Source organism: Lygodium microphyllum, chromosome 10 (genome assembly GCF_053477565.2).
Source record: "Lygodium microphyllum isolate KBCC chromosome 10, Lygodium_microphyllum_v1.1.10, whole genome shotgun sequence".
NCBI lineage: Eukaryota > Viridiplantae > Streptophyta > Polypodiopsida > Schizaeales > Lygodiaceae > Lygodium > Lygodium microphyllum.
In genome coordinates, this window is record NC_141144.1 from 107,572,700 (window position 1) to 107,600,465 (window position 27,766).

Genomic DNA, 27,766 nt, shown 5'->3' on the forward strand with positions numbered 1-27,766 from the left:
GACGTTTACTTAAGTGAATTAGGTTCCAAGATAGATTAGCTTGGACTCATAAACATAATCTTGAGTGGATAGAGTTACATACGCTAAGTACAAAATACAATAGCATTTTATTAAAAAATGAACCAAGTACATGCTTTTATAGCTTTCTAGCTTCTCCACTATCCTGACTGTGCATATGGGATTCAGGACATCTCTTCCTGAAGCATACATCATTTGTTATTTCTCAACACCCCTCCTCAAATGATGAGTCCCTACACTTGCTGGCTTTTGCTCCCTCTACATGATAACATGGCTCGAGAGACTAGCTCATAGGCAGCCTAGTCAAGTTAAAACTTGAGACTTTACATCTTTGGCAAGGGTTTTTATAAAGCAAATCCACTATGGAAACAAATTCCTTAGAACAATCTGTCAGAGTTGTTGATGGTAGCAGAAGCATCTTCTTCTTCTTCTTCGTTCATGAATTGACTTTGGTGGTGGTCATTCTACATCATCTTTCTCAAAGAGATCCCAGAGGTATTTCCTTATGAGATGGTACATGGTTTTTTCCTTCCATGCGTAAAAGCCTTCACTATTAAACTTTGCTATCTGCTCTAGTTCAGTCATCTTAGAGGAAGGTCTTACCACAAGGACACTTGAGTAGTGTCTGTCCTTTTACAATGAGATTGAGACTTTCAAGGAATTGGAAAAATTTCAAATCATTACAAACTAAGAGTAGGCTTTGAAGCGGCTGAAATGAGATTATAAGATGATTTACTTTTGATTAAGTTAAAAAACCTTAAGTGCCAAGAAGCACTTGTTGAGTATCAATAGATACTAGATCTTGATATTGGGCTTGATGCTGTTAGGTAATTTTTTGAGCTTCCTTGGGCACTTCCAGATGTGAGAGGTAATGCCAGAGTGATCAAAATCACTATTGATGATGGCAGTGAAAAAGGAACAAGGTTACCAAGCTTTTCAAGTTTCTAGCTATGGCTTCCTCTAGGGTTTCAGACAGTCGACCGTTCTTTCAGCTCGTGCAGCTCAATGAGTTGACCATTGCACAAGATATTGCATGGGGAATAGGCTTGCATAGTGAGCTTCAAAAGCCCTATGCTCATAGGGTAGATTGCGGACTGTGTTATTGGCGACAGTAGTATGACCGAGATCTGGTGCAAAAAGGAGAGCGAGGTCAAATTCTCGTAATGCTGGGCTCCATAGTGAACAATGTCACACTTTGATGTGATAGGGAGCTGTGCTGGGAGTAGAGTTCCCCAGAAGACACCTCGAGCTGAAATCACCTGTATGATGAGATCTAAGTGCTTAACTGAAGGTAGGTGCAGTCTGGCTATGGTGGCCAAGAAGAGGTGTGTGAGAATAAAGTAGGAGATGAACTCAAACACTTAGTCTTGAGCTGGAGCTGAGCTATGAGAAGTTGAAGAAGCAAGGAGAAGAGCTAAATTGAGCTCATGATGGCTCTGATACCATGTTGATAAACATGGATCTTGAACATAGTTTAGCTATGGAGGCTTGAACTCGTAAGCAAGAGACATGAATACTGATGACTAGACATAGACTTTCACTCAAGTGAATTAGGTTCCAAGATAGATTAGCTTAGACTCATAAACACAATCTTGAGTGGATAGAGTTACAGAGTACAAAGTACAATAGCATTTTATTATAAAATGAACCAAGTATATGCTTTTATAGCTTTCCAGCTTCTCCACTATCCTCACTGTGCATATGGGATTCAAGATATCTCTTCTTGAAGCATACATCATTTGTTATTTCTGAACAAGATACTCCGTGCCAAGCTCTGCAAAGCCCTTAGGCTGCTCCATGTAAATCTCATCATGCAAGTCCCCATGTAAGAAAGCCATCCTGACATCCATCTGGTACAAGTCCAAGTCAAGCTGTGCAATCTAAGCCAAGACTAAGCGCAAGGTGGTCATCTTAACCACAAGAGAGAAGACCTCATCAAAGTCAACACCATGCTCCTGCTTAAAACCCTTTGCTACCAATCTAGCCTTGTATGTTGGCTTGGGGTGTCGAGGGGTACTTTTCAGCTTGTACACCCACTTGCATGATAGAGCCTTCTTGCCAGCAGGCAAGGAAACCAAATCCCAAGTCATATTCTTATGCAAGGAGTTTATCTCAGACTGCATAGCTCTCTCTTAGGAGTGACTATCATCCCTGCGCATAGCCTCATCATAGGTGAGAGACTTTCCTGCATCTGTAACCAAGACATAGTGTATGGAGGGCTCAAATTTGTCAGGTGGGTGTCTATGTCTAGTAGAATGCTGCAATGTAGGCTTTGCTGCCTGTTCAACATTTTGTCCAATACCCAAGCCATGAGCATCTGCTTATGCAGGCTATCTAGCTGGCTGTACGGGAGCTTGTAGCTCCTCGTGAGTTATAATCGTGTGTATCTCCACGACTCTCTCAGGCTGCCTATGCATCTTGTCTTTCAGAAAGACTATATCATGGTTGCGGATGACTTTTTGCACTTGCGGATCTCATAGACGGTAACCCATCTCTTTTGTATCTCCATAGCTAAGGAATATGCATTTAACACTCTTAGGATCCAACTTGTTACACTTGTCCTTGGACACATGGCAGAATGCCTCACATCCAAAGACACGTAAATGCGCATAAGAGGGAGGCTTTCCTATCCATACCTCCTGTGCAACTTGAAAATCAATGACACTACAGGGTAATCTATTAATGATATACACGGTAATCGTAATTGCCTTAGCCTAAAAGTGCTGGGGTAGGCATACATGGCTAAGCATATTGCGAACCCTTTCCTGGATGGTTCTATTCATCCACTTAGCCATACCATTTTAGGGAGGGGTGTAAGGGGCAGTCAATTTGCGCTTAATACCCCTCTTGTCATAAGGACATGTATTTTTGAAACCTCACTTAACATGTGGATTAATTTTTAATCACATGGTTAAGTAAATGCTCCACATGTGAGGTGTAACTGGGATTAGAGAAAATTTACGAGTTTGGGCACCAAAGAAATCACGAGACATCAAGGCAAAAGTTGCTATAAGTTATGCTGCACAAGTACTTGGTGGTATTTGGTGCCCGTTGTTGGCCTAGGTCATTCATTTGGCCATAAGTGTCAGTTGGTGACACTAGAGAAGTGGCGTTTAATGGTACCTAACGCCAATCTGATGGTCAAAGATGGCACAGAGACACTCGGGAATAGAAGTTGTCTAGCGAATTTAATTATTGGCCAGTCAGATTATTTTTCAGGGTACTGAATTAGATTAATTTTTAGTACTTAAAGATTGAAAATTAATATTTAATTATGGCTAATGCTGAAAAAACCATTTTGGAAGGCTGCTACTTGTCAAAAATACCCATGCAAGATTAAAAAACGTCTTTAGAGCGTAGAGAGAAGCATTTTTAGTGGATTCAGCTTGTAAGAGAGAGAGATGAGATGCTACTGGTCTGATTTGCAGCCATTGGAGAAGCTTTTGAGGAAGCTAGAGGCTGGAGAAGACCTATCAATAGTAGGTGACAGCATCTACAAGTTGTTGAGACAGGGTAGCAACAGTAAATGACTGATTTTCTTTAGTTCTTTGCATCTACAAGCTGTTGTGACAAGGCAGCAGCTGCATTTGACTGACTTTCATTTTTCGCAACAAAACTTTGAATTTTCTCTCTCTACAGCTTTCTCTCTCATCTCCGAGTCATTTCATAGCCTTGCTTTGAAGATCTCAGCATTGGGACCCTTGGAGGTTGAGAAATTGCAAATTTCTCTGCTGTAAATTCTAATTTACAGCAAAAATTAGGGTTTACCAGCAGCCTTGGAAAGCGTGCTAGAAATTGAAAGCTCCAAGACATGGATTTAATAGGACTGAAGGTGAATTTCAGCTAAATTCAAGTGGAGGACTAGCTAGCCATTGAATTTGGGGCATTTTCATCATCTATGAAGTGGGTGAAGGCCAATTAAGTGCCCAAATCAAGGGGCAAAATAGATTGAAGACTTGCTGGTTACTTTGGACAGCAAGGGGAGTTTGGATTGCGAAGGGGATCGGGAGAATCCCATTGTAAATCAAATTTTTCTTCAATAAAGCTAAAGAAATACCGAAAGGGGCACCAATTTTGGGATCAATCGGGTGTGCATTGTCCAAGATTAGTAGGTAAATTTGTATTTTTAGATTTACATTAATTGTTTTTTGCTGTAATTAAGTTGTTTTGCCGGGATGAGTTGAGCTTATGAGAAATGGACATGTCACATGATAATCTAGCAATGTTTTTGAGATTCTTTGTGAGTCTTATGCTATGTTATGTTGGTTGGTAATTTTCAGTATATGTTGGGCATATGGAATGGTTGAACAGTGGTGCGCAATGTTGTGTTGACTATGATGCTCTATGGAAATTCCAGTGTAGTACTTTGCTTTTGATGCATTTGACAGTGCAATCGAGGACGATTGCAAGGATTTCAAGTGGGAGGGCTGTCATGAGGACATGTATTTTTGAAACCTCACTTAACATGTGGATTATTTTTTAATCACATGGTTAAGTAAATGTTGCACATGTGAGGTGTAACTAGGGTTAGAGTAAATTTACGAGATCGGGACCCGAAGAAATCATGAGATGTCAAGGCAAAAGTTGCTATAAGTTATGTCGTATAAATACTTAGTGGTATCTGGTACCAGTTGTTGGCCTAGGTCATTCATTTGGCCATAAATGTCAGTTGATGATACTAGAGAAGTGATGTTTAATGGTATCTAATGCCAATCTGACGGTGAAAGATGACACAAAGACACTCGAGAATGGAAGTTGCCTAGCCAATTTAATTATTGGCCAGTCAGATCATTTTTCAAGGTACCAAAATAATTATTAGATAAAATTTTAGTATTTAAAGACTGAAAATTACTATTTAATTATGGCTAATCCTAGAAACATCTACAAGCTATTGTGGCAAGGCAGCAAAACGGACTGATTTTCAGTCATTCTTCATGACAAAATTGTGAAATTTCTCTCTCTAGAGCTTTCTCTCTCATCTCCCAACCATTTCATAGCCTTGCTCTGAAGATCTCAGCATTTGGACCTTGGAGGTTGAGAAATTGCAAATTTCTTTATTGTAAATCCTAATTTACAGCAGAAATTAGGGTTTAGCAACAGTCTTGGAAGCGTGCCAGAAATTGGAAGCTCCAAGACTTGGAATCAATAAGGCTGAAGGTGAATTTCAGCTAAATTCAAGTGGAGGAGTAGCCAGCCATTGAATTTGGGGCATTTCCATCGTCAATGAAGTGGGTGAAGGCCAATTAAGTGCCCGAATTAAGGGGCAAAATAGATTGAAGACTTGTTGGTCACTTTGGACAGCAAGGGGAGTTAGGATTGCGAAGGGAATCAGAAGACTTTTGGAGCTGCTTGTGGGCGGCACACTGGCGGTGGCCAAGAAGCTGAGCTAAGTAGAGTACTGCTCTAATACCAACTGTGAGAATAGGAAGAGATCGAAGCTCAGCTAAGAGTGGAGTAGACAATGTAGAGTGTGAGAGCATGACACCCAATGCAATAATCTGAAGTGTAAGGTGCAAGTACAAAGTACAACAATTAAACCTTAGGGTTGTAAGAGGGTGTTCACACCTGAAGTGTGTGAAACACGATAAGTGCCCAAAACTATGTAACATAGGCACATAAAATAAAGGGAATAAATCTGGGGGGGGGGAAAAACCTCTTGTACGAAGAGGAAAAAGTGCCCCAATGTCCTACTAAAGATCACCAACACTCCTCTGTGAGCGTAGGCATGAGTGAAACCAAACACATTGGCTTTATGTAGACGTTAATATATCTTTCTTGCTTTGTTGCTTTGTTGCTTTCTTTCTTTCTATCTAGATCCTTGAAAGAGTCTTTATAATAGAGATGTCTTGAAGTTCAATGCCATGGCTACATCTTGTTGTCCAAATGAACCAAGCAATGATGCAAGCAATCAACTCCCATTTGTGACAATGCCCCTCACTCCAATATGTTCATGAGTAATGTGGTGTGGGAATTTGCCCCAATTGTGCCATGAAAGACTATAGTTAAGGCTGTCCTCCACACCTCTTGGGCCTTGGGCAATCTCATTGATGCCAGGAGGCATATTCCACGGTGGATTCCGTGAGGTTTTACGGTGGATTCCGTAAACTTAGATGACCGGGGCTCATACGCAAAGAGGATTCTTTGTGCGAGAAGTTGATGGGGACGCCTGTCCTTTTCGGGCGTTTCATTAATTTAGTGTGTACATGGGTGATTCCATAGTGGGTGATTCCGCAAAATGCATATTAAATTAATAAACGTTTATGAGTTTAGAGTGCGCACTCGTAATAAATTAAGGTTAGGATTTATTTCTAACCAGTTGATTTATTTATGTAGCTGAAGACTGCTAGGTATTCACTTTTGTCGGTTTAATTGTGTTATTTTACTAACGATTGTGAATGCTTCAGTTGATGTGTAGAGATAGCAGCAGTGGCGGAGGAAAGCATTGGAGTCTAGCGGGTTTTCGACCTTTGGACTATATTTTGATAGGCGCCACGCCTATATTTTGATTATGTCTATAGAGACATCGATTATTTATTATTATTTTGTATGCGCTTATGCGCCTGGATATGTTATTTTTATTTGGATATTGAGATTGGGCGTGCCAGACTCTTTGGGCACCGTCCATTAGCTTTATTTTCCTATTTTTGGTAGAAAGCAAACTCAAAAGCTAAAAGCTTGTCATATTTTTGTAATTGGGCTATTTTTGAGCATAAAGATTGGAAATATACATTAAATACATGCTTTGTGAAGCGCTCACACAAGGCATGGGAGAGATTCAACCCAATTTGTCTCTTGTCTCATGTCGTGCTTGTTTTTACATTGGTTTTTGTGCTAAAAAGTAGAGTGCTTTGTTCTTGGGGACCTTTGGGAATTCACTACGTGAGCTACCTGCGTCCGATCTGCGCACCACTCATAGATGATGCCTTTCAGTCTCTTTTATCTCTTCACATCTTGTGCCACAAGAGCCCTGCTATAATCAAGCCAGTTGCCAACTACCGGGCTCCTATGGGCTACAAGCCACAGGAAGCTACCATTCAATCTCCGCCAAAAATCTGTAAAGAAAGGTGTTGAGATGCTCATCTATGCCAATGGTCAGTAGTAGCAGGCTCTACTCTGGTCCCACCCATCTATATCCTCTTCCCCGACCTGATGGTGTAGCCAAAGAAGGCTATGCCACAAGGCTTGTTGAGGGATGGGTTTTTACAAGCCCACTCTCCTAATCTCTGTAGGAGCCTCCTTTGTAGGATCAACAGGTCAGAGTACCTTGTAGAGGTAGAACAAGAGAAGTCGGAGCTAGGAATTTGGGCTTAAGACATTTGGAGAGATCCAACCTTCCATATTACTGGGGGTTCATTGGCGTTCCAGTTTATAAGCAGGTCTGACTGCAAGCTTCCTAAGCAGCCTGATAGGCTCTATGTGCGAGATGGGGATTGCAGTTGGGATTGTTAGGTGGGGCACTTGTAAGTGGGGTTGAAAGAATGAGTATACGAGCTTTGTCATTGAGATTAGGAGTAGGATGCAAAGGATATGGAGGTGATTGAGTCAAAGCAATATTGATTAACATCATACTACTTGTGCTTACTATAGAAGAGCTTTGTAGGGATTTGATTGTGGTACAAGAGAGGAATGAAGGTTTTAGGATTACTAGAGGAGACCCCTCTAGAGACTTGATTGGGAATTGTGATCGAGAGTGGGTTTGGGGAGATCCCTTTCAAGATAGGACTTTCAGTACATCTTACCAGATTAGGAGGATTCACACGAGCAGGTCCCAACAGCTTCACACCATTGGTGCAGGCAACTTGACAAGATATCACCAAGCCTTCTTGACAGGATTTTGGAGCAGAATTTTAGGTGAAGGAAGATTCTGCTCTTTCATTGGCATATGGCATGTAGGAGTCTGGCGGTGGGCATTTTGACTGCGTACCAATAGCATGATTGAGATGTGGAGTGATTGAGGAGTCCGAAAGAAATTCTATTTGGGACTACCCCAAAGCACATAAGGTTTGGAGAAAAGCTCTGAGAGTGGTTTTTCAAGGCACCCAAGAAGAGATGGTGCTGACTTGGGGAGAATGGCCTAGGCTATAGATAGAGGACCAACATGGGAAAGCATGTCTTTTCATATCCCTAGCTAGCAACACGAGAATTATATTCACTCTTGGCTTGGAGGGCACTCATTGGTGTGAACTTACTGTAGTAGTTTACCCTAGTAAATATGAAGAGAAAAAAGCAGCGAGGCTATAGAGGAGCAGCATACCTGCACGTTTGGAGTTATAAATGTGGAAAATCAGTCATACTTTTGGAGACAGATGAGAAAGGTTTCGGGGAGATTTAAATGCACGAGGAGGCAGAGAGAGCAATGTCTTTCTTTTGAAAGATTTTCACACATGTTTTGGCATTAGAGACTGTTAGACTGGCTGATTTGGTAGGCCTTTTATTAGGCATTCTTCTCGAGAGTGATCAGCCTGTCAGATGTCTCTTTCGGAAGTTAGGCTTATTCCACGTGTTTGGGATTGTGATTATTTGTGTTCTTTATAGTGATGATTATGGCTTATTGAGCTTTTATTAGAATTTTCTTTTCTTGGAGATATAGCTAGAAGTTATTATTCATTGAGAAGCTTGTGATGTTGAAATTTAACATTTACTGAAATTGGGAGTACATTGTTTAATGTAGAAATCCAGGGGCAACTCCTGAGTGGCTGGGAAATCTATTCATAGCAATCTTGGCAGCAATGATAGTATGCCTTTTTTTGGTATACCTGCTTCCTTACGCCCATCGCTCAGGTGAGTACAGTAAATGCACATTTCAGTAAAACATTGAAACATGATTGCATGCAATTGTTGAAGTTTAATATTGGCTGCCCAAAGGCTGCTCTGTCATAGAAGAGCTATTATTACCTGTCCATCACAAAGAGCGACTATATGCAATTGCTGGTTCAGAATTGCTGATTTAACATAGGTTGATTGTTCTTTCATGTCTTATTGCTGCTCTCTGTTTTCCTCCTGATCAATAGCTGTCCTGTAACTTGAATCTTCACAATGAAATGTTTGGAAAGGGTCGTATCAATCTCATCCACCACTCTTCCTTCTAACTTGCATCATAACTTCTTTCATATTTAAGCACATACAGAATGAACAATCGAGAAGGTTGTTTGATGGCTACCATTAAATTATTGCCTCCTTATAGCTTGTTGGGACACAGTCCTCTGATATGTAGACCAAGTTACAGCAGCGCCAGCAACTCCTCTGCCGCCCCTGTTTCCAGCTGTCTGCCTGCTATACCTGCTGAAGGCCACCACCTTTGCTGGAGTTGCCACCCTTACCTGCTGGCCCAGGCTTCAGCTGCCGTCATTGTCTCCAGAAGCACTGCATGTTCATCAGTGCTGCCACCTCTGTCTAAACCACAACCAGGAGCATCACAAGTGCTGTCCACCACCTCTGCAGCACTATCAGCAGCTGCCACCTTCTTCTGCCCAGCCAGTAGAGCCGTCTCTGACCAACACTACCAGAGATACATCAGCTGCTGCCACCCTTTCAGGCCTCTCCCTACTGCCACCCAATTCTGCCATCTCTACCAAAGGCTCTCCCTGCTCAGCCAGCAGCTCTGGCTGCCTTTGAAGCTCCATTAATCTGTTATACTGGCTTCAAATCATTGATCAAAATTGTCCTGAAATCTGGTGTTTTTTGCATTTTTCCTTCTTTTTGGCACCCTTGCCCTGTTCATAATGGGGCTTTTGCCAGATTTGCAGACATTGGTCTGAAATTTAGTGTTCCATCAACATTGGGCAACATTGGCTCACAATTTTGGCCAATTTTCAGATCGGCCCTCTGTAAAAATTGGGCTTTTTCCAAATTTGTCTTCCTGTGCTCTCGGATCACCCAAGCCAAAATTGACCTCACAGTTTCTCATGCTCAGCCCACTAGAATTTGGGGCTGTTGTTTCTACTGCCTTGTATTGGATTTTGAGCTTTGGGGATGTCATTTTCGGGTCTATCGAAGCAGATTTGGGAATACATTGAAGCAAATTTGTGCCCTTGGTGATCTTCTTTCAAGACTTTCAAGTCAAGTACCTGCTGTTGCTATTCCATTGAGGAGATTTTCAATGCTCTTCAACTTCATCTTTGACTTATTCATCTGTCACAGCATTCCAAAGACTGGGTAAGATACATTAGATTGTATCTCTTCAATTTCAACACACACACACACACACACACACACACACACACACACACACACACACACACACATCCCTCTCCAAATTACAAATAAGAAAGGCATTGTGTGCCTTTCACTATTCCTTTGACCAGTTTGTTTCTCTCTTAGTTCAAGAAGAGCAAAACCTGTCAATTGCAAAGCCATGATAACTTCAAATCAAGCCTTTGTTTTTCCAAGTAAAAGAAAATTCTATTAATAACATCTCGGAGAAAAAACCCTCCCGAGGTAAATACAAAATACAATGAACTTTGTGAAGAGTACCTAAGTACATAAAAAATACAACGGTTGTGTGAACAACCAATCTAGTGGGCTAAAGTGCCAGACTATGTGAGGGGTAGTATGAAAGGTGTCTGAATCCCAAATCTGCAGAAAAGCCTCTCTTTTCTTCCTCATCCTCTCAGACTCAGCCTGCATACTCTCCCATCTCCTATGGAAAGTGTACTGTCTCTATCCAATAATGCGCAAAATCAGCTCCCATCTATGACCATATCCCTAAGTCCACTATGTGTGTGAGTAGTTTGGGGTAGGGATCTTGCTTAGATGTTGTCCAATGATGAGAAAAGAAGTGCTCCATTGAATGTCCTCATAGTAGCCACACATTGGACCTATGTCTATGACCCAAGCTATAGCCCCCCATGTTGCCACCATGGACTCCACTATGCCATGTAATGCTGTCCTGAGAGCTCTCCTCCAAACCTTCTAGGCTCTGGGGCAATCCCATAGGCAATCTCTCTATGTCTCTTGAACCCCCTCTATCATGGCCTCAATCATAGTCGTGGCTCCCCTAAGACCCTATGGTCTCTGCCTCTGAGTCTCCTGTGGTAACTCCTGAAATGAAAACCAATCCCCCACTAACATAGTGACTTGTGTGGAGGATCTCCTCTATGACAATTGTGTGGCCTAACTCTGATCTCAAATAATGATTAAAAAGGAGAGGCTGCCTCCTCTTTTCCTCAATAGTAGTAGGGGGGAGCTAATGAAGCCCCAAAGATACAAATCTCCATGCTCCAATAATGGCAGTTGCAAATTTGACCTCAAAGATCCTCCCCAAATCTATAAACCTCTCTCCTAAAATATCTAGTGAATGTTGGGCTTCCACGGTCCTCCATGTGTAGGTGTCATATCTTGTAAGCCCCAAAGATACAAATCTCCATGCTCTAATAATGGCAATCGCAAATTTAACCTCAAAGCTCCTCCCCAAATCTCTAGTGCTATCTCTTGAAATATCCAATGAATGTTGGGCTACCACGATCCTCCATGTGTAGGTGTTGTATCTTGTAGTCTCCCCATGAAAAGTTTCTTCCAAGGCTCTTGGCTTAGAAGCAAATCCCTAACAATGAGCTTGATCAAAAAGGCTTTGCTCTAGCTATCTAGGTCTATGATCCATAATCTTGCTCTCGATCTAGGTTGTAGGATGACACCCCAAGCCACCATCGCTCTAGTTGGGCTCCCATCTCCTCTTGACCATATGAAGTTCCTAATGGGGGACTTCACATGGCCAATGCATGACCTAGAGAATGCCCAACAAGAAGTGATGTACCACATGGTCACTAGAAGAACTTGCTTGACAACCAATACTCTCCTTGCCAATGAGAGTCTCACCGAGCTCCAATATAGAAGCTTCTGTTTGATGCTGAGAAGGAGAGCTGCCAACTGTTGCTCTAAGGTATTGTCAATCCCCACATGGCATCCAAGATATCTCACAATGGTCCCATGGGGAGCCCATGTGAAATCTTTATGTGGTCACCACTCGAGCGGTGTAGCGTTGCATAACCAAAATCCATAGGATTTGAGCCAACTAATTAGGGCTCCTGATGCTCTGCAAAATGTCTCTATGACCGTTACAAAGGCTTTAAAGTCACCCTCACATCAGATCAAAGCCTTTTCCATACAGCACAAAGGAAAGGGAAAATCAAAGTATGCTGGCTAAAAACCTGCCCTTACACATGCTTGTCATGACTCCGCATCCTTTCATGCTAGTTTTGAATTAGGTATTTAGGCCTTTTTCCACAAGGTTGATTCACTTACTATTTATGGATTTATAGATAGTGATTGGATTGGTTGCTTAGACACTCGTGTCTCTCATAGAGGCAACTCTTGCATGTTGGTTACTTCTCTTATTCCTTGGTTTAGCAAGAAGCAAGCCTTAGTGGCTACTTCCAATTGTGAAGCTAAGTACATAACAACTTTTACAGCTACAATGGAGTTTATTTAGCTTAGCAAGTTACTTGTAGATTTTCACATTCAATAGAAAGCTCCGACACTCCTTACAATGAAAGTTGGAGTGGTTTGACCAGTGCATGCCTATACAAAGAATATTGAAGTACATTATTATGATGTTTGTGAGCTCATGTCAATAGGGGATATTCAATAGTCTTATGTACACATGGAAGACACTTGACATGTTTGTTTATGAAGGCTCTTCCTCATCTAAGTTCCTAAGCTTTTAGGAAAGCTTGGGACTTATACATGCTTGTACCTTGATTTGTCATTCACTTTACAATCATACATTGCTATATCCATTTGGATGAACTTGCACAACTATGACTTTCTATGTTTCTAGGTTTTGCTTTATTTTCCTAGATTTAAAGGCCTATACCATGGAGGGAGGTTTGTTGGCAATTTCATTGCTTCCTAGACATGCTAACTTCCACGTACCACAAATAAGACAATTAGTATACCTAGGATAGTTGGGCTAGAGTTTCTTAGGACAATTAGTACTATTATTACCAGGGTTTTCTATTTCAAGACATCTTGTGCATTCTACGACATTGTTGTGAGAGATACATTCATTTGTGAGAGTTATTGATTGATTGTACTTTGATTTATTTTGGTTGAGTATATCGATTGATTATCATTGTGTTGAGCATTCTTGCGTGTTTCATTTCTCTTTCTTTCTCGCACTATTGCTCGCATGCTTGGGCTAACAAAACTCTTTAGACACAATGATTTTGAGGCTAGGCACATATTGGATGCTATGAAGCAAGTTAATGATTTCTACCCACAATGATGTACATGAGATCAAGTTTTTGATGGGGCTAGTTTTCCTACCCATGTTGTGCTTCTTGCTTGTTAAAAGAATATTTTCTTATCTATAAATCATTATGAGGGTTATATATATCATGCTCATATGTTTTGGAATGTTAATTTTCTCTATGAAATTCAAAGATGATATCCCTTGTGATACGAGTTTTTGTTGTATATGGTTCAAGAACTTGGTGAACATTGTCCTATCATGCCCTAGCAATAGTAGAATTTAACTAAGGTAGTAGGAAAAACTTTTAACTATCAACTTTTGCAACTTTCTATGAACCTCTCCTCATAATATGCAATAATTCTTTCCAGGTGGAATATGGTGGATTTTAAGTGGATTGAGTTTTATATTCATTGTTACATTGCTAGTGGTCTCTTTGGAACTTCTTCCACCTTTCACCAGCCATTTTGGGAGGGCAGTAAATGTAAGTGGACATCTGAAATTTAATATTGTTAATGTTGCTTTGGGGTCTTTTAATGCCTTGTTGTGTTCCCTAGATGCAAATTAGATATGTGGACACTTGCATGCACAGTACTGATGTGTATATGGGTGCACACTGGTGCAAATCCATATCCATGTCACCTTCTAGCATCTGCATATACATGAAAACCGAATACTGATGTACCAATGAAACAAGCATGTGAACCGAAAATTGTGCATCGTGGTGGAACCTAGGATAACAATGTACGAACCATCTGAGGGTTGAATGAATGTGACGTCTTTTGTCTAGCTAATGGCACACACAGGTTTGGTTGTAGGGACTTGGCCAGAGCATGGTCATCTTGTGCAAGCAGCTCTCAATGCAGAAACAACCACTGATAGTGCACCTAAGACTGCCCCCTAACTGGCTCTCAAGATACTCTTCTCAAGTTTGGATGGAGACATGATGGTAATTTCTGCTTCTTTTTGAGCTATTGGGATCTCCTTAAGGCAATCCTCCTCTCCGATCTCCAAGAGATCAAGGATCAAGAGACATGCCAAAGAGACTATGTGAGGGACTGATTTGCCTGCTTTCCTAAAGCAGCGGAGGCAAATTGGCAATTGCCAAGTGGAGTCCAATGACCTTTTTGCCAAAGAGACTGAGGGACTGATTTGCCTGATTTCCGAAGACAGTGGAGGCAAATTGGCAATTGCCAAGTGGAGTCCAATTACCTTTATTAAGATCCTTGCAACAGCAATCAGTCCTAGAATCTCTTCTTATGTTAGATAGTATTCACCCCACTTACATACTACTTGTTTGAGAACACAACATTTTGGACAGCATCATCATATTTTTGGAATCAATAGCTCTTGCACACTCCATGATATTGGATAACAATTCTGAGAAGGCTTATGATGGAGTGAATTTGGACTTTCCATATCAATACTTGTGAGCACCACACTTTGGATATGTCTCTATAGTCTTGTAGTCTCCTTCAAACAACTCACAATCATTGACACATGCATGGATGTTGTAGACCATGCCAGGCTTTCCTAACACCAGTTGTGGATCATGATGGAACTCAATATCGTGTTTTCATGTGACAATATATGATATTGTAGTAAATTGAAAAAAAATCGAGCACCTTTGAAGAGTATAAAAAGTGTTATTATAATGGTGTAAAAAATAAAAGAGCGTCGTATATACATGAACAACTCGATCACACTGGAAATATTGATGACAGGCCAGCAAATGTAGTCCCATTGCGAGTTTTTAAGGGAGAGTACAATGAAGACCCTGATCTTCATGTAGTAGAATATATGGTAGCATGTGTGGCTAACAATGCCAGAACCACTGAGCATTGGTTAGCAATATTCCCCGCCACTTTCAAGGGCGCGGCGTTTCAATGGTATGAGAGATAAGCAGCAGGAACTTTTGGCACATGGGACGACCTGAAGTTGGCATTCCTCACTAAATTCAGGCGTGAAGGTTTTGAAGAGCGGATGCGAGAGGAGTTCATGAACCTAAGTCAGTCCTCTCGAGAAAGAGTAGAAGCTTATGGTTCGCGAATGGAACTCGTTAAAGGATCAAAGTAGTCGCTCACCATGATAGGAGATGGAACTTCAAATCTAGATTGCCAGTTTGCATGATATATGGATGGATGGAGACATAGTCTATCAGACAAGATAACAATATAACAATTGTAGTGGGAGTTGGAACCCAAGGGGAGTGGATTCGGAGAGATCCCTTTCAGGATAGGGACTAGAACATTGCCTTTTTTGGTCTTGCCACCAAGTTGAGGAGGTTTCAGATGGGTGCCCTACATGTGGATATGGAATTTCTCAAGAGCCAATTGTTGTCCTCCACGATAACTCTAGCCACCAAGTTGAGGAGGTTTCAGATGGGTGCCCTACATGTGGATATGGAATTTCTCAAGAGCCAATTGTTGTCCTCCACGATAACTCTAGCATCTCTAATACCTTTGCAATCTCTAGTGGTAGATCTTGGAAAGCAAACTAGTGTCCTACTAAAAAGGCAACCTGTGTAGAAAATCTCCTGTAACATAGATGTGTCCTTTGTGCTCGAGTGAAGGAACTTTTGCTTGATGCTCAAGAGTAGAGATGCTAGTTATGCCTTTGAGGTAGTATCAATCTCCACATGCCATCCAAGATACCTCACTATAAATTAGCAAAAAACCCAATTAAAGTCCCTCATGGGTCTCCAATCTAGCTATCTAGTGTCACATACCCAAAATCCATATGACTTATGACAGTTAATGAGAGCATCTGAAGCTTTGCTGGCGATCTCTCCTGAAGATACTCTCATTTCCATCTAGATAGATGATTGTATCATTTGCAAACTTCAGATCAAGGAGTTGGGCAGCTTGGGCATGCTAATATGTGAGATTTGTTTGTCAAGAAGGAGCTCATGGCCTCTACTACACAAATAAAAATAGAAAGGGGGTAGGTGGACAACCCTATTTCACCAATCTTTGAATGTTAAACCTCTCTTTTTTAGGCCCTATCCCCATTGACAAGGACCTGCTACAAGTTGGAAAATAGAGAGTTGTATCAGAGGCTCATGCTGTATTGTCAAGTTTATTATTTCTAGCTTTTGTATGGCATTGGGTTTATGCAATTCCTTTGACCCAATGCTTTGGAAATCCCATCCACAACATGGTGCCCTCTAGGAACTCCTAATCTACTTGGTCATATGCCTTCTTGAAATTGAGAAAAAGCACAATGAGGACATGGTTTTTGGAACATGCAAGTGCGGTGGACTCCCAAAAGGTGAAGATGTTGTCCAGGATGTTGCACTCTCTAACGAACTTGTCTAAGCAAAGTGGATAATGTTTGATATCGAAGGGGACAATGTGTGACTCATGGCATTTTCTAGGATCTTATAAGTAGTTTTAAGCAAAGGGATCAATCTCCATTGAGTGATCTCCAATCTGTTCTCATTGCCCTTTGGGAATGAGGTGGATCTCCCTTGGATGATCTTTTGAAAATCTGCAATAAGGCTTGTGCTGATAGTATCATAATAGCTCAAGGAAAATGTATTATCCAAGCCATCCTCACCACGGCGTTTGTCCAAAGGCAAGTCTAGTAGGGCCTTCATAGGCTTGTCCTCTATGAAAGTAGCCATTAGATGCTTGCTCATCCTATCTGTTGTGACATTGGAAAAAAACAGAATCCAAAGCACAACCCTAAAGCAGTAGCACGGACAAAAAACTTCAAATCACTGGATAGACACACCACTCCACATCTTAATAGATAACCAACAAAGGTTGATGTTAGTTAGGTACAACATCACTGTCTTTAGTCTTCTGAAACACAAGGTTTCAAAGCAGAAATCAAGTTCTTTGAACTTTGTTTGAATGGCTCTAGTAATCTTAAAGAAATGCCACAAGGGTGCCAAGCTGTGGGGCCAATCTGTGTTTTGTATCTTTGAGTAGGCAAATTCTAGCGTACTTGTGTTAAGTGTGCTAATTGTTGTATTGCTGATTTCATGATTCAGCTTAAGTGTTTTGAAGATTAAGTTTAAGATTACTCCCTTTAGGGTTTTAAAAGGCCGGTTTCATGCTTCTTTGATGTTGAAATTTCATGATGGATTGTATGGGTTTTTGCTAAATAAAATCTGGTAGGTAGTTGCGTAAACTAGCACCATACTTTATCATTAGAATAAAGTGGTTTTAGGTATGTGAATTAACCACTATTGTAAACAAATCCTTCTGTATGTGAACTACCTTTGCATGGACTATTCTAGCCAATGTGACACCTATGAGTACATTTGACATTTGTATTTGTGACACATAGCAAGGTATGGTGGCAGCACATTCTTCACTTACGTAAAGGGACGTTCTCATTTGAAAGGACCACTATCTAATAGAAGGTTGTGTGTGTCTCTACAATCTTGTGAAGTTCTGCCTAACCTTAAACAGTCCCTTATTTACTCTCTGTTCTCTCCCATTGCACCAACAATTGGTATCAAAGTTGAGTTTTTCTTTTCCATCATTGCTTTGTACCCATCTTTGCTTGAGAGAGAGTGAGGGATTTGGGTTCGGTTTCCCGTGACGGATTTGAGTTCCATCTCCCATTAAGAGGGCGACTTGTTTTTTCTTAAGAGGGGAGGCTATTGTATTCATAGAGGCACCATAGCTGAGAGGTTCAGCTCATTGGAGGTGGATGTTGTAGTCAACAGGGGTTGTAGTTATTGAGAAGGTGTGGCTTGAGGAGAAGAAGTTGGTGACATGGATTTCTTGCTTCAAAGGTAGCTGTCAAACTCCTTGAGCTTGGTAGCAAAACTTGGTCCTGGTATCTCCATAGCCGTTCTGATCCATGCATGCTGAGCTCGGTTGACAAGAAAAGAGGAGGCAATAGTCCTCTCTGATCAAGAAGCTGTAGGTTGTCAAGCCTTATTATCAATTTGAGAAGGCCACAAGACTGAGTTTACTGTCAATGTCATCCAAATGGGCCAATGCCTTTAATACTGATTTGATTTCTGATATAGCTCTTCATCCCAAGATATTGCCTTGACTGGTGGAACTAGTCTACAACAGTCATGAATATTTGATCTTCAGCCTTTGGTTTATAGCCTCCTTGGCTAGTGTTCATGTGAAGCACTCAAGGTGCATTCTCACCATAGTTGCCTGAAATGACATTTCGGCCCTGAAATGTTTCTGTCCCACAATGCATTTCGGGACAGCCCTTTGGGGATAGGCAGGGTAACTTACCCAATTTCATGACAGGCTGGCCATTTTTCCTTGCTGCGTGCAAATTTCGCCCTGTTTCATTTGCTCTCCATCCTCTTTCTCAGCTGATCACTCTCCCTACCTTCTGTTTGCTTCCCCCCTTTCACATATACTACTTTTTGAGCTCGTCAATCCTTTTCCTTTCCTTACTATTTTCAGCACTTTTCCCTCAGATTTGGAGCTGTTTTTTAGTGTTTCTGGTGAGCAATCCCTCTCCTCTCTTCATCCTTAGCTGTCCACACTGGTTTGAGCTTGGTTTCCCCAGTTTTGTTGCTGGTTTCATCTATTTCCAGCAAGGAACAGCCATTGTGAAGGATACATTTTGGAGCCACACGCGCATCATTAGCAACTATGGAGGTAGTGGTGGCTCATAGCGGTGGGAATGCAACTATCGCCATGTCATACACACGGGGAGCGTAACACGTTACATGAGTGAAGGATCATCTTACTCGTGTTAGTGTAAGGATATTGATAATTGCCTTGATGTGCCTAATGATGTGTCTGCTAGTTTAGAGCATTGCAGGCAGCAACGCCTTGTGGTCAATGTGGCAAATGAGGATGATACTCCACGACAAAGTGCAGCAACTATGGTAACATAGTTGTATTTATTTTTCACGCATTGTTTACGGAGTACTCTTTTTTGAGTCTATATGACATAATGTGAGTCTCTGGCTATTCACTATTGAGTCTTCAATCTTGGCATATGTCATCATCGTTCATGGGCTAGCTTGATCTTGAAAGTTGTTAAAACTCATGGATTATGATTTTATAGTGTTACTATGTAAAATCTTATTATCTTTGGTAGAATCATGTATACTTGTCAAATCTCTTCTAAAATATGTATACTCTATATTGTTGAGGAATTTAAGTGGTTTGGTGTAGATGTTCGATATGTAAATGATATTATCCATTTATATATGCCTAATATTAAAATATTCCTAGAAATAGATGTAAAATCCATTTCCCTATTTCGCCATTTCGGCCTTAGACCAAAACCCTGTTTCGTGACTTTGAAATGCGTTTCTGTTTCATTGTTTCTGAAACTCCAAGCACCTATGAATCTCACACTGGCATAACCTTTAGTTTGGGATTTTTAGACTTTCACCTAGAGATTGTTTTATGGATTAATAATCCAAAATTCCTGTAACTCATGCACACATCTTGGGGCCAATGTAAAGCTCACTCAAGTGTACATCTTGTTATATGGTACACTTTGGTGATTGCACCCTACATCCTGTCTTATCCTAGTTGTTGGGTTTTCACTCACGCCTTTGCTCATAGAGGAGTGTCGGTGATCAGTAGGACATTGGGGCACTTTTTACTCCCGGTACGAGAGGTTATTTCCCCCAAACTTATACTCTTCTTTCGTATGTGCTTATGTCACACACTTACGAGCACTTATCATGTCACCTCAGAAGGAGACGCCTTGGGTGTGCCTCCATAAGTCCCTTCAACGTTGCCTGCGTCTGCTCCTGTTGACACCCTTGACCAGCTACCTGGGCCACACAACCTCTGGTCCACTCGCCCCTGACAACGCTTGTCAGCAGCACCGTCTGCACCTAGCTGAGCTCTGCCTATCTTTGCATATAGTGCCTCTAGCTCGATACAGAACTTTGAGTATGTGTCTAGGACACAGTTGATGCAAATTTCTTGGCAAAATTATCAGAATTTTTGGGGCTTTTGAGTTTTTTGAAGACATTGGCACATGTACTATAGTTTTAGTTAGAGATAGACTGTTTTGGACAAATTTGGGGCAAGAAAATTTGGGATTTTTGCTCAGACAGTATTGCCGAACATTGAATGCACCTTGGACTGTGTTCATTGCAGACAGTTTTGACAGAGTGTATCTCAGTGTACTAATTGCAGCAAGCTATTTACTATAATTTCTGAAAATTTTGGAGATTTCTAGGCTATTCTAGCTTAGACATTGCTCTTTTGCCTTCTTTTGGTATTATTATCATGGCAAATTAGGGAGGAGATGCATTTACCTATGTATCCAAAGAGGACAGATCGGATGGTGACAATTACTCACTTTGGTCCTTCATGATGAAGAATGTGCTTGTTGCAAAAAATCTTTGGGATTATGTCAGTGGAGAAGAAGTTAGGCCCGGAGTTGTGGCTCTTGCTACTCCTCCTCCAGGAGGACGTGGACAACGGGCACCTCAGCCTGTTCAACCTGCTCCACTTGAGCCACTTCCCCAAAGATCAATAGCTCAAAAAGCATGGGATACACGGGATGCACAGGCTTTGTCGTTGATTGCATTGGTAGTTCAACGGTCCATCATCCCTCACATTCATTCTGCAGCTTCTTCACGAGAAGCTTCGCTAACTTTGGAGCTGATATTTGTTGGTAAGATGAATGAGGGTGATTCTATGCAAGATCACTTGAACAAAATTCAAGACTTGCGTGAGCAACTTATGAATGTCGATGAGTACTATTCGGATGCACAACTGATATCTGCTACATTGAACTCATTACCTCCTTCGTATTTGGCTTTCCACATTGCCCTAAACCTCACAATGAGGATAGCCCCACAGCCTATTTCTTTTCTTTAGTTAGTCAATTTGCTTCTAGAGAAGGAGCAAACAAGAAGAAATAGTGGTGTGGATGTCATAGCCTGTGAGCAGGCTTTTATGGCTAGACAGAAGGGCAAAGGCAGCCAAGTAAAGACTGCTCCGTAGAGCTCTAGGACTTCAGGCACCTCACAAGGAAGTAAAAAACAAGGGGGTACGAAAGCCAAAAAGGGAAAATGCCATTATTGCAACAAGAAGCTAGGCCACTACATCACTGAGTGTAGAAAGCCCATTGCCAAGGAGTTAGAAATGTTTGTTTTTTATGCTCCTTCCATTGCTACTGAGTCTGCGTCCTTTGTTGTAGACATGGACTATTGCTTTTACACATGTAGTTATGATACTTCTTGGGCTAATCGAGCATTTAGCTCTACTGAAGATACACACACTTGGTTTTTTGAGAGTGGTGCTTCTAGGCACACCACATCTCGTAGAGGTTTATTTGCTTCTGTTGGTACAGCTCCAGTTGGCAATTCTGTACAGTGTGCCAACAATGCATCATACCCTATTAGAGCTATTGGAGAGATCGTGCTCACAACCAGTGGTGGCTCTATTCTCTGCTTACACGATGCTTTGTTTGTGCCAGGTATAAAGAAGAATCGGCTCTCTATTTCTTCTTTGGCATGTTTTGGATTGCAGGTCACATTTGATGATGACAGATACATGGTGAGAGACAAAGAACACATGACTTTGGTCTTGACTGGCACTTTATGTCATGTGTTATATGAGTTGGATGCTCTTTCAGTTGATCAGTTAGCGTACTTGGCATCCACTCTTACTCTTGTTATAATATAGGCAAAGTTATGGCATACTCGGATGGGGCATGTGAACTTTGGTAGCTTGATGCTCTTACAATGTACATAGATGCTAGATGGATTACCTCTTATGGAGAGAGCTCCTGAGTACTTGTGCGAAGGATGTATTTTGGAAAAAATGCATCGGTTTTCATTTCCCCATGATGTTGCTGTTAGAGCCACAACTAGGTTACAGTTAGTGCATTCAGATATATGTGGGCCTATGCAAACAAAGTCATTGGGAGGATGTTACTATTTTGTGACTTTTATTGATGACTTTACTCAATTGTGCTGGGTCTATTCTTTTGTAAAAAAGTCAAAAGTGTATGATGTATTCTTGGCTTTTGTTGCACTTGTTGAAAACCAATCTAGCTGTAAAATAAAGACTCTTCGTTCTGACCGAGGGGGGGAATATATGTCTTCTATGCTGAATTCTTTTTTGAAGCAAAAGGATATCGTTCACCAGTTCACTATTGCTTATACTCCATAGCAGAATGGGATTGCAGAGAGGAAGAATCGGTTACTCATGGAGATGGCCAGATGTATGCTAAAAGTAAAGAGCTTGCCACATATTTTTTGGATGGAAGTCGTTATGTGTGCTTGCCATGTTTTGAACAAATGCCCCACCAAAGCACAGGAAATTACACCTTTTGAGGCTTGGAACAACCGGAAACCTTCTGTTGGACACTTTCGTACCTTTGGGTGTCTTGCATATGCACGCATTCCCCAAGTACTCAGAGAAAAGTTAGATAAAAAGGTTGTCAAATGCATTTTTGTGGGATATAGTAGTGAGAGCAAAGGCTATAGACTCTATGATCCTGTCTCTGAAAAGGTATTTATCAGTAGGGATGTATTATTTGATGAAAAATCAGAATTGTCCCTTGCTGGTTGAGACACATATCAGGCTGCTCGTGATGTATTTGAAGGGCTGCTACCCATTACATTTGGTGATTCAGTTGGAGTTTCAGCAAGTGAACTCAATGTTCAGCCAGCTGCTCCATTGGAAAATGCAGAAAATCAGCCATTGGCTGATCTGAATATTCAGCAAAGTGTTGAAACTGAAATTCAGCAAGAGCTTATGCACAGTCAGGATGCAAGACAAATGCCTAGATGGTATTTACAGACTATGAAAGATAGTCATCTGGATGCACCCACGGCTAGTTGTACTAGAAGGCAAGCTCGTACACATGATACTGCACAAACCATGGAGTTTGTTATGGCAACAAGCAAAATTGATGATGAGGAGCCTGAATGTTTTGAGGATGCACAACAAAGTGTGCATTGGATGGCAGCAATGAAAGCTGAATTGGATTCTATCACTAAGAATCAAACATGGGATTTAGTGTCTTTGCCCTTTGGGAAGAAAGCTATTGGAACAAAATGGGTCTACAAGCTGAAACAGATTGCAAATGGATCCGTTGGCAAATTTAAGGCAAGGCTTGTAGCTAAAGGCTATGCACAGAAAAAAGGCATTGACTACATTTGCTCCTACCTCTTGGATGACGACCATCAAGTCTATGGTTGCTTTGGCTGCCCATTATGGATGTATTGTGCATCAATTGGATATTGAAAATGCATTACATGGGGAACTTTATGAGAAAGTATATGCACAACAACCCATTGGCTTTGCAGTTGAGGGATTCGAGCACTTGGTTTGCAAGCTGAAAAATGCTTTATATGGTTTGAAACAAGCTCCTAGAGCTTGGTATGCAAAGATAGATGCCTTTTTGCTCAGCCAAGTGTTTATAAACAACTCATCTGAGTCTACCCTTTACATATGCAAAGAGGGGGGATCCATGCTGATCATTTGTCTATATGTTGATGATCTTTTGCTTACAGGGACACATGCTGATCAGATTTCAGCATTCAAATAAAATTTGTAGCAAACTTTTGAGATGTCAGACTTGGGGTCTTTGCATTATTGCTTGGGCATTCAGTTCATACATGATGCTAGAGGTATTGGTTTATCACAGTCAAGATACATTGGTAAACTTATTGAGAAGTTTGACTTACACGATTGTAAGCCAGTCTGTACACCAATGGAACCTGGACTAAAGTTGTCATTACATGATGACCGTGATTTGTTTGATATACACACACATGCTCCAGCAGTTGAATGTCTTATTTACCTATGCAACACTAGGCCGGACATACAATTTGCAGTTTCAGTCCTGAGCAAATATATGTATCAGCCACGCATGTCACATTGGCAAGCTATTAAGCGTGCCTTTCGTTACTTGCAGGGTACTAGATCTCTTGGATCACTTTATGCCAAGGGGGGACCACTGCAGTTACATGCTTACATTGATTCTGAGTGGGCTGGTGATTATGATTCACGTCACTCCACTAGTGGCAATAGTTTCTTTCTTGGCTCATCTTGTATATCTTGGCTTAGCAAGAAACAATCCATTGTTGCTACATTGTCATGTGAAGTTGAATACAAGGGAACTTTCACTACCATAGTTGAATGTGTATGGATTAGATGCTTGCTAGTTGATCTGGATGTATCTGTTACGGAGCCTACTCCTTTGTTCACTAATAGTCAGAGTGTCATTGCAGTGGCATGAAACCTAGTGTTTCATGCATGCACGAAACACATTGAGATACATTATCACTTTGTTAGAGAGAGGCTACATGCAGGTGATATCAGCCTTGTCTATGTCCTACCACCAGTAATGTGGTGGACATCTTCACCAAAGCTCTTCCTCCTGACAAATTTGAAGCATTTCGCAATGCTTTAAATTTGATCTCCTTTGGTGGCGGATGATCCTTGTAGTTTTGATCACTCTTCACTTTAGGGAGGTTTGTCGGGTTTTCACTCACACCTACACTCACAGAGGAGTGTCGATGATCAGTAAGACACTAGGGCACTTTTTACTCTAGGTATGAGAGGTTTTTCCCCCCAGACTTATTGTCTTCTTTCGTATGTGCTTATGCCACACACTTACGGCACTTATCGTGTTTGGTTGTGAACACCCGCTACAACCCTAAGGTTTAAGGGTTGTAGCTTATGCCACACACTTACGGCACTTATCGTGTTTGGTTGTGAACACCCGCTACAACCTAAGGTTTAAGGGTTGTACTTTGTACTTTCAAATTACTCTCTTTTAGTCTATTGCATTGGGTGTCGTGCTTCACTCTCCACACTGTCTACTGCACTCTGAGGTGCGCGTTGATCCTCTCTCTATCTCACACTAGTGTCTGGTGTGCACAATCTTGTCAATCTTGTATTTTCACTAAGCCGAGTAGTGCACCTAGTTCTCATAAAATGAGGGACTATTTGTATTTGTACTTTTTTGTATAGTGAAATCTAGTTTGTGGGGATGGCACAATTTTCCTCTACAACATCTAGATAAGATATCTTTGGTTACCTTACCTCTAAGGACCAACTTGATGGTATCAATTGTTCTCTTTAGAACTTCATCCGAACGAATATGGTAATTGCAAGGGGCCTTTGGGATGTGGTTATGGGGCAAGAACCTCATCAAGGAACAACAACTACATCCACCTCTTCTCTATTACCATCATTATCCTCATTACGTGGGCAGACAACCACCCACGGACAATCGCCCAAGCAATGGTAGGAACTTTGACATTGACATCCCAACCATCACCTCCAAGTGAATAGCAATGTGATGGGATTTCCATGATGTCCAAGCTATTTCAATTGTTGCTTTGATTGTAAAGTGTGATCAATCATTCTCCATGTCTACTCATTTGCATTTTGAAATCAGTGTGGGAGACTCTTGACTCAATGTACTAGACGTAAAATGAATCTTGTATCATGTATTTGATGCATGAGCTTGATAATCTGAGCATGAATGAAGGAGAGGAAGTTTCCAAGCATCTCACAAGGATCAAAGACCTCAAGGAGCAACTTCTTAACATAGATGAAATTGTTGATGAAAAGGAGATTTCTACCACCCACAACTCCTTGTTGCCTTACCAAAGTTTTGACACCTTAAATGTTTCTATGAGAGGCATTAGAAAACCCCTCTCGTTTGAAAAACTTGTAGTTTTGTTTCTAAAGAGAAGCAAACAAGGAAAAATCACTCAAATGGGAAATGTAGCATCGAAGGATTGGCCTTCCTTATAAAAGGTAAAGTGGGCTCGTTACAAAGTGACACACCAAAAAGAAAAAAGGAAAGTATCACTATTGCCATAAACTTGGGCAAAAGACTTGCCAAATTAAAGATAGAAGAAAGAGCAATGAAGTTTAAACAAAGAAGAAGCCAACATTGCTACCACCAAATCTACTTCCGACGACTAAGAGTAAGAAGCAAATTTAGTCCATGATGATTGGGCATTTTAAAAGTGTCACAAATTACCATCAAAGGAAGGATTGTTAAATTAGTGGTCATAATTTGTTATTACTAAATAAAATGTGCTAGGTGGTGGAGTAAATAAGCACCGTCCTTTATCATTAGAATAAAGTGGTTTTAGATATGTGAATAATTGCTTTTGTAAAAGAATCCTTTTGTATGTGAACTTCCTTTGCGTGAACTATTCTAGCCAATGCGACACCTATGAGTACACTTGGCATTTGTATTTGAGACACATAGCAAGGTGTCGTGCCTACACAGTTTTGACTCATGTAAAGGGAGGTTCTTCTTTTAAAGGATCACTATCTAATGAAGGTTGTGTGTGCGCCTACAATCTTGCTCCCAATCTTGTATAGTCCCTTTATTATTCTCTCTCACTGCACCAACATTGTTATGCTTTGTAGGTTTTCTATCTTGTTTTTGTATTGTGAATAGAGGATCTCTCTTGTGCTTTGTCAAATGAGGATTTGTGAGTTGTTAGGTTCTTGTTTTGGGTTTCCATAATAGTGTTGGCCAATGATCTTCTATTATTGAGTAGACAGGGCATCTTGATTCTTGTTTGTTGAGGTTCTCCATTTCTTAGTGTCTTGGTTTGTGGAAGACACTACCATGGTGGAATGGTTTAGCAGCTAAAGAGAAAGCAAGTTGGACATAGGTGCAACAAGAACTTATTGATAAATATGCAAAAAAGCAAAGTGCTGAAAGCTTATGGAGATCTTTTGAATGGTATTTAAGGCTAAAAATGAGGATGTTAGAGGATCCATCAACCTGCTAAAAACCTACTCGGATTGGAAGACTAAGCAAAGGAGAAGGCAAAAATAGAGAGAGTATCAAGTAGGGCAGCTATGGCAAAGCCTCATCTACCTAGCATGACACATGATGAGAAGGGATGTAGAAAAGAGTCCTATGCTTCAGCCCCACGTGTTGAAAAGAATGAATGAGTCTCTTCCATATGTACCCCAAAGACATGATGATGTATTGTCAAAATTACATGACCAGCTAGCTAATATCAACCTAAACATGGATCTAATGCAAACTAAGCTTGTAAATAAATACTCATCTATAGATAACAAACATAATTGTACAACAAAGCACAAACTGATAAAGAACACAATTAGGGTTAGGGGAGCTTAGAGACAATGAACACCGAAGAATAATGAATGAATGAATGAATATATACGATGCTCAATGCAGCAGACACACTATGCAAAGTGAATACTAAACCCCAAATTCGTGTGTCTCCACAACTAGGGCAAAGAACATGAGCTAGATAGTGTGTTGTCCTCTGTATGGATCCCCAAACACAGCAAGCAGCCTCCAAATGTGATCAGCAGCTGCAAAGCAGATTTATAGAATTTGGGTCAGGCTGAACACACAGTGACAGCACAGGAAAATGAACAACATGCTGAAAACTGACAAGGAGATGAAGGCGACTGCTGTAGACAGCGAACAAAGCTATCTGAATGCTCTAGAAGGCCTGGCGTCAGCTGTATGCTGCAAACACAGACTGGAGAAGGTAAAGCTGCAGCAAACACAAGCAGTTGAAGGGTCATGGACTATAGGTGATGGCTGGAAATAGGTATCTACAGGCTGGAAACTACCTCTAGCAGCAAATGCAATGTCTGGATGACTGTAGATTGATCC

General features: G+C 41.0%; 1 protein-coding gene across 2 annotated transcripts in view; it reads left to right on the forward strand.

Moving 5' to 3' along the window:
• The window catches only part of LOC148030403 (Zn-dependent exopeptidases superfamily protein), a 117,792-nt gene that overhangs the window by 68,808 nt on the left and 21,218 nt on the right, over nucleotides 1–27,766 (forward strand). For both annotated transcript variants that reach the window (XM_087686727.1, XM_087686726.1), the window contains 2 exons: nucleotides 8,690–8,799; nucleotides 13,576–13,688. In XM_087686727.1, coding sequence (XP_087542853.1) covers nucleotides 8,690–8,799; nucleotides 13,576–13,688 — 223 coding nt within the window. The remainder of the gene's footprint in view (nucleotides 1–8,689; nucleotides 8,800–13,575; nucleotides 13,689–27,766) is intronic.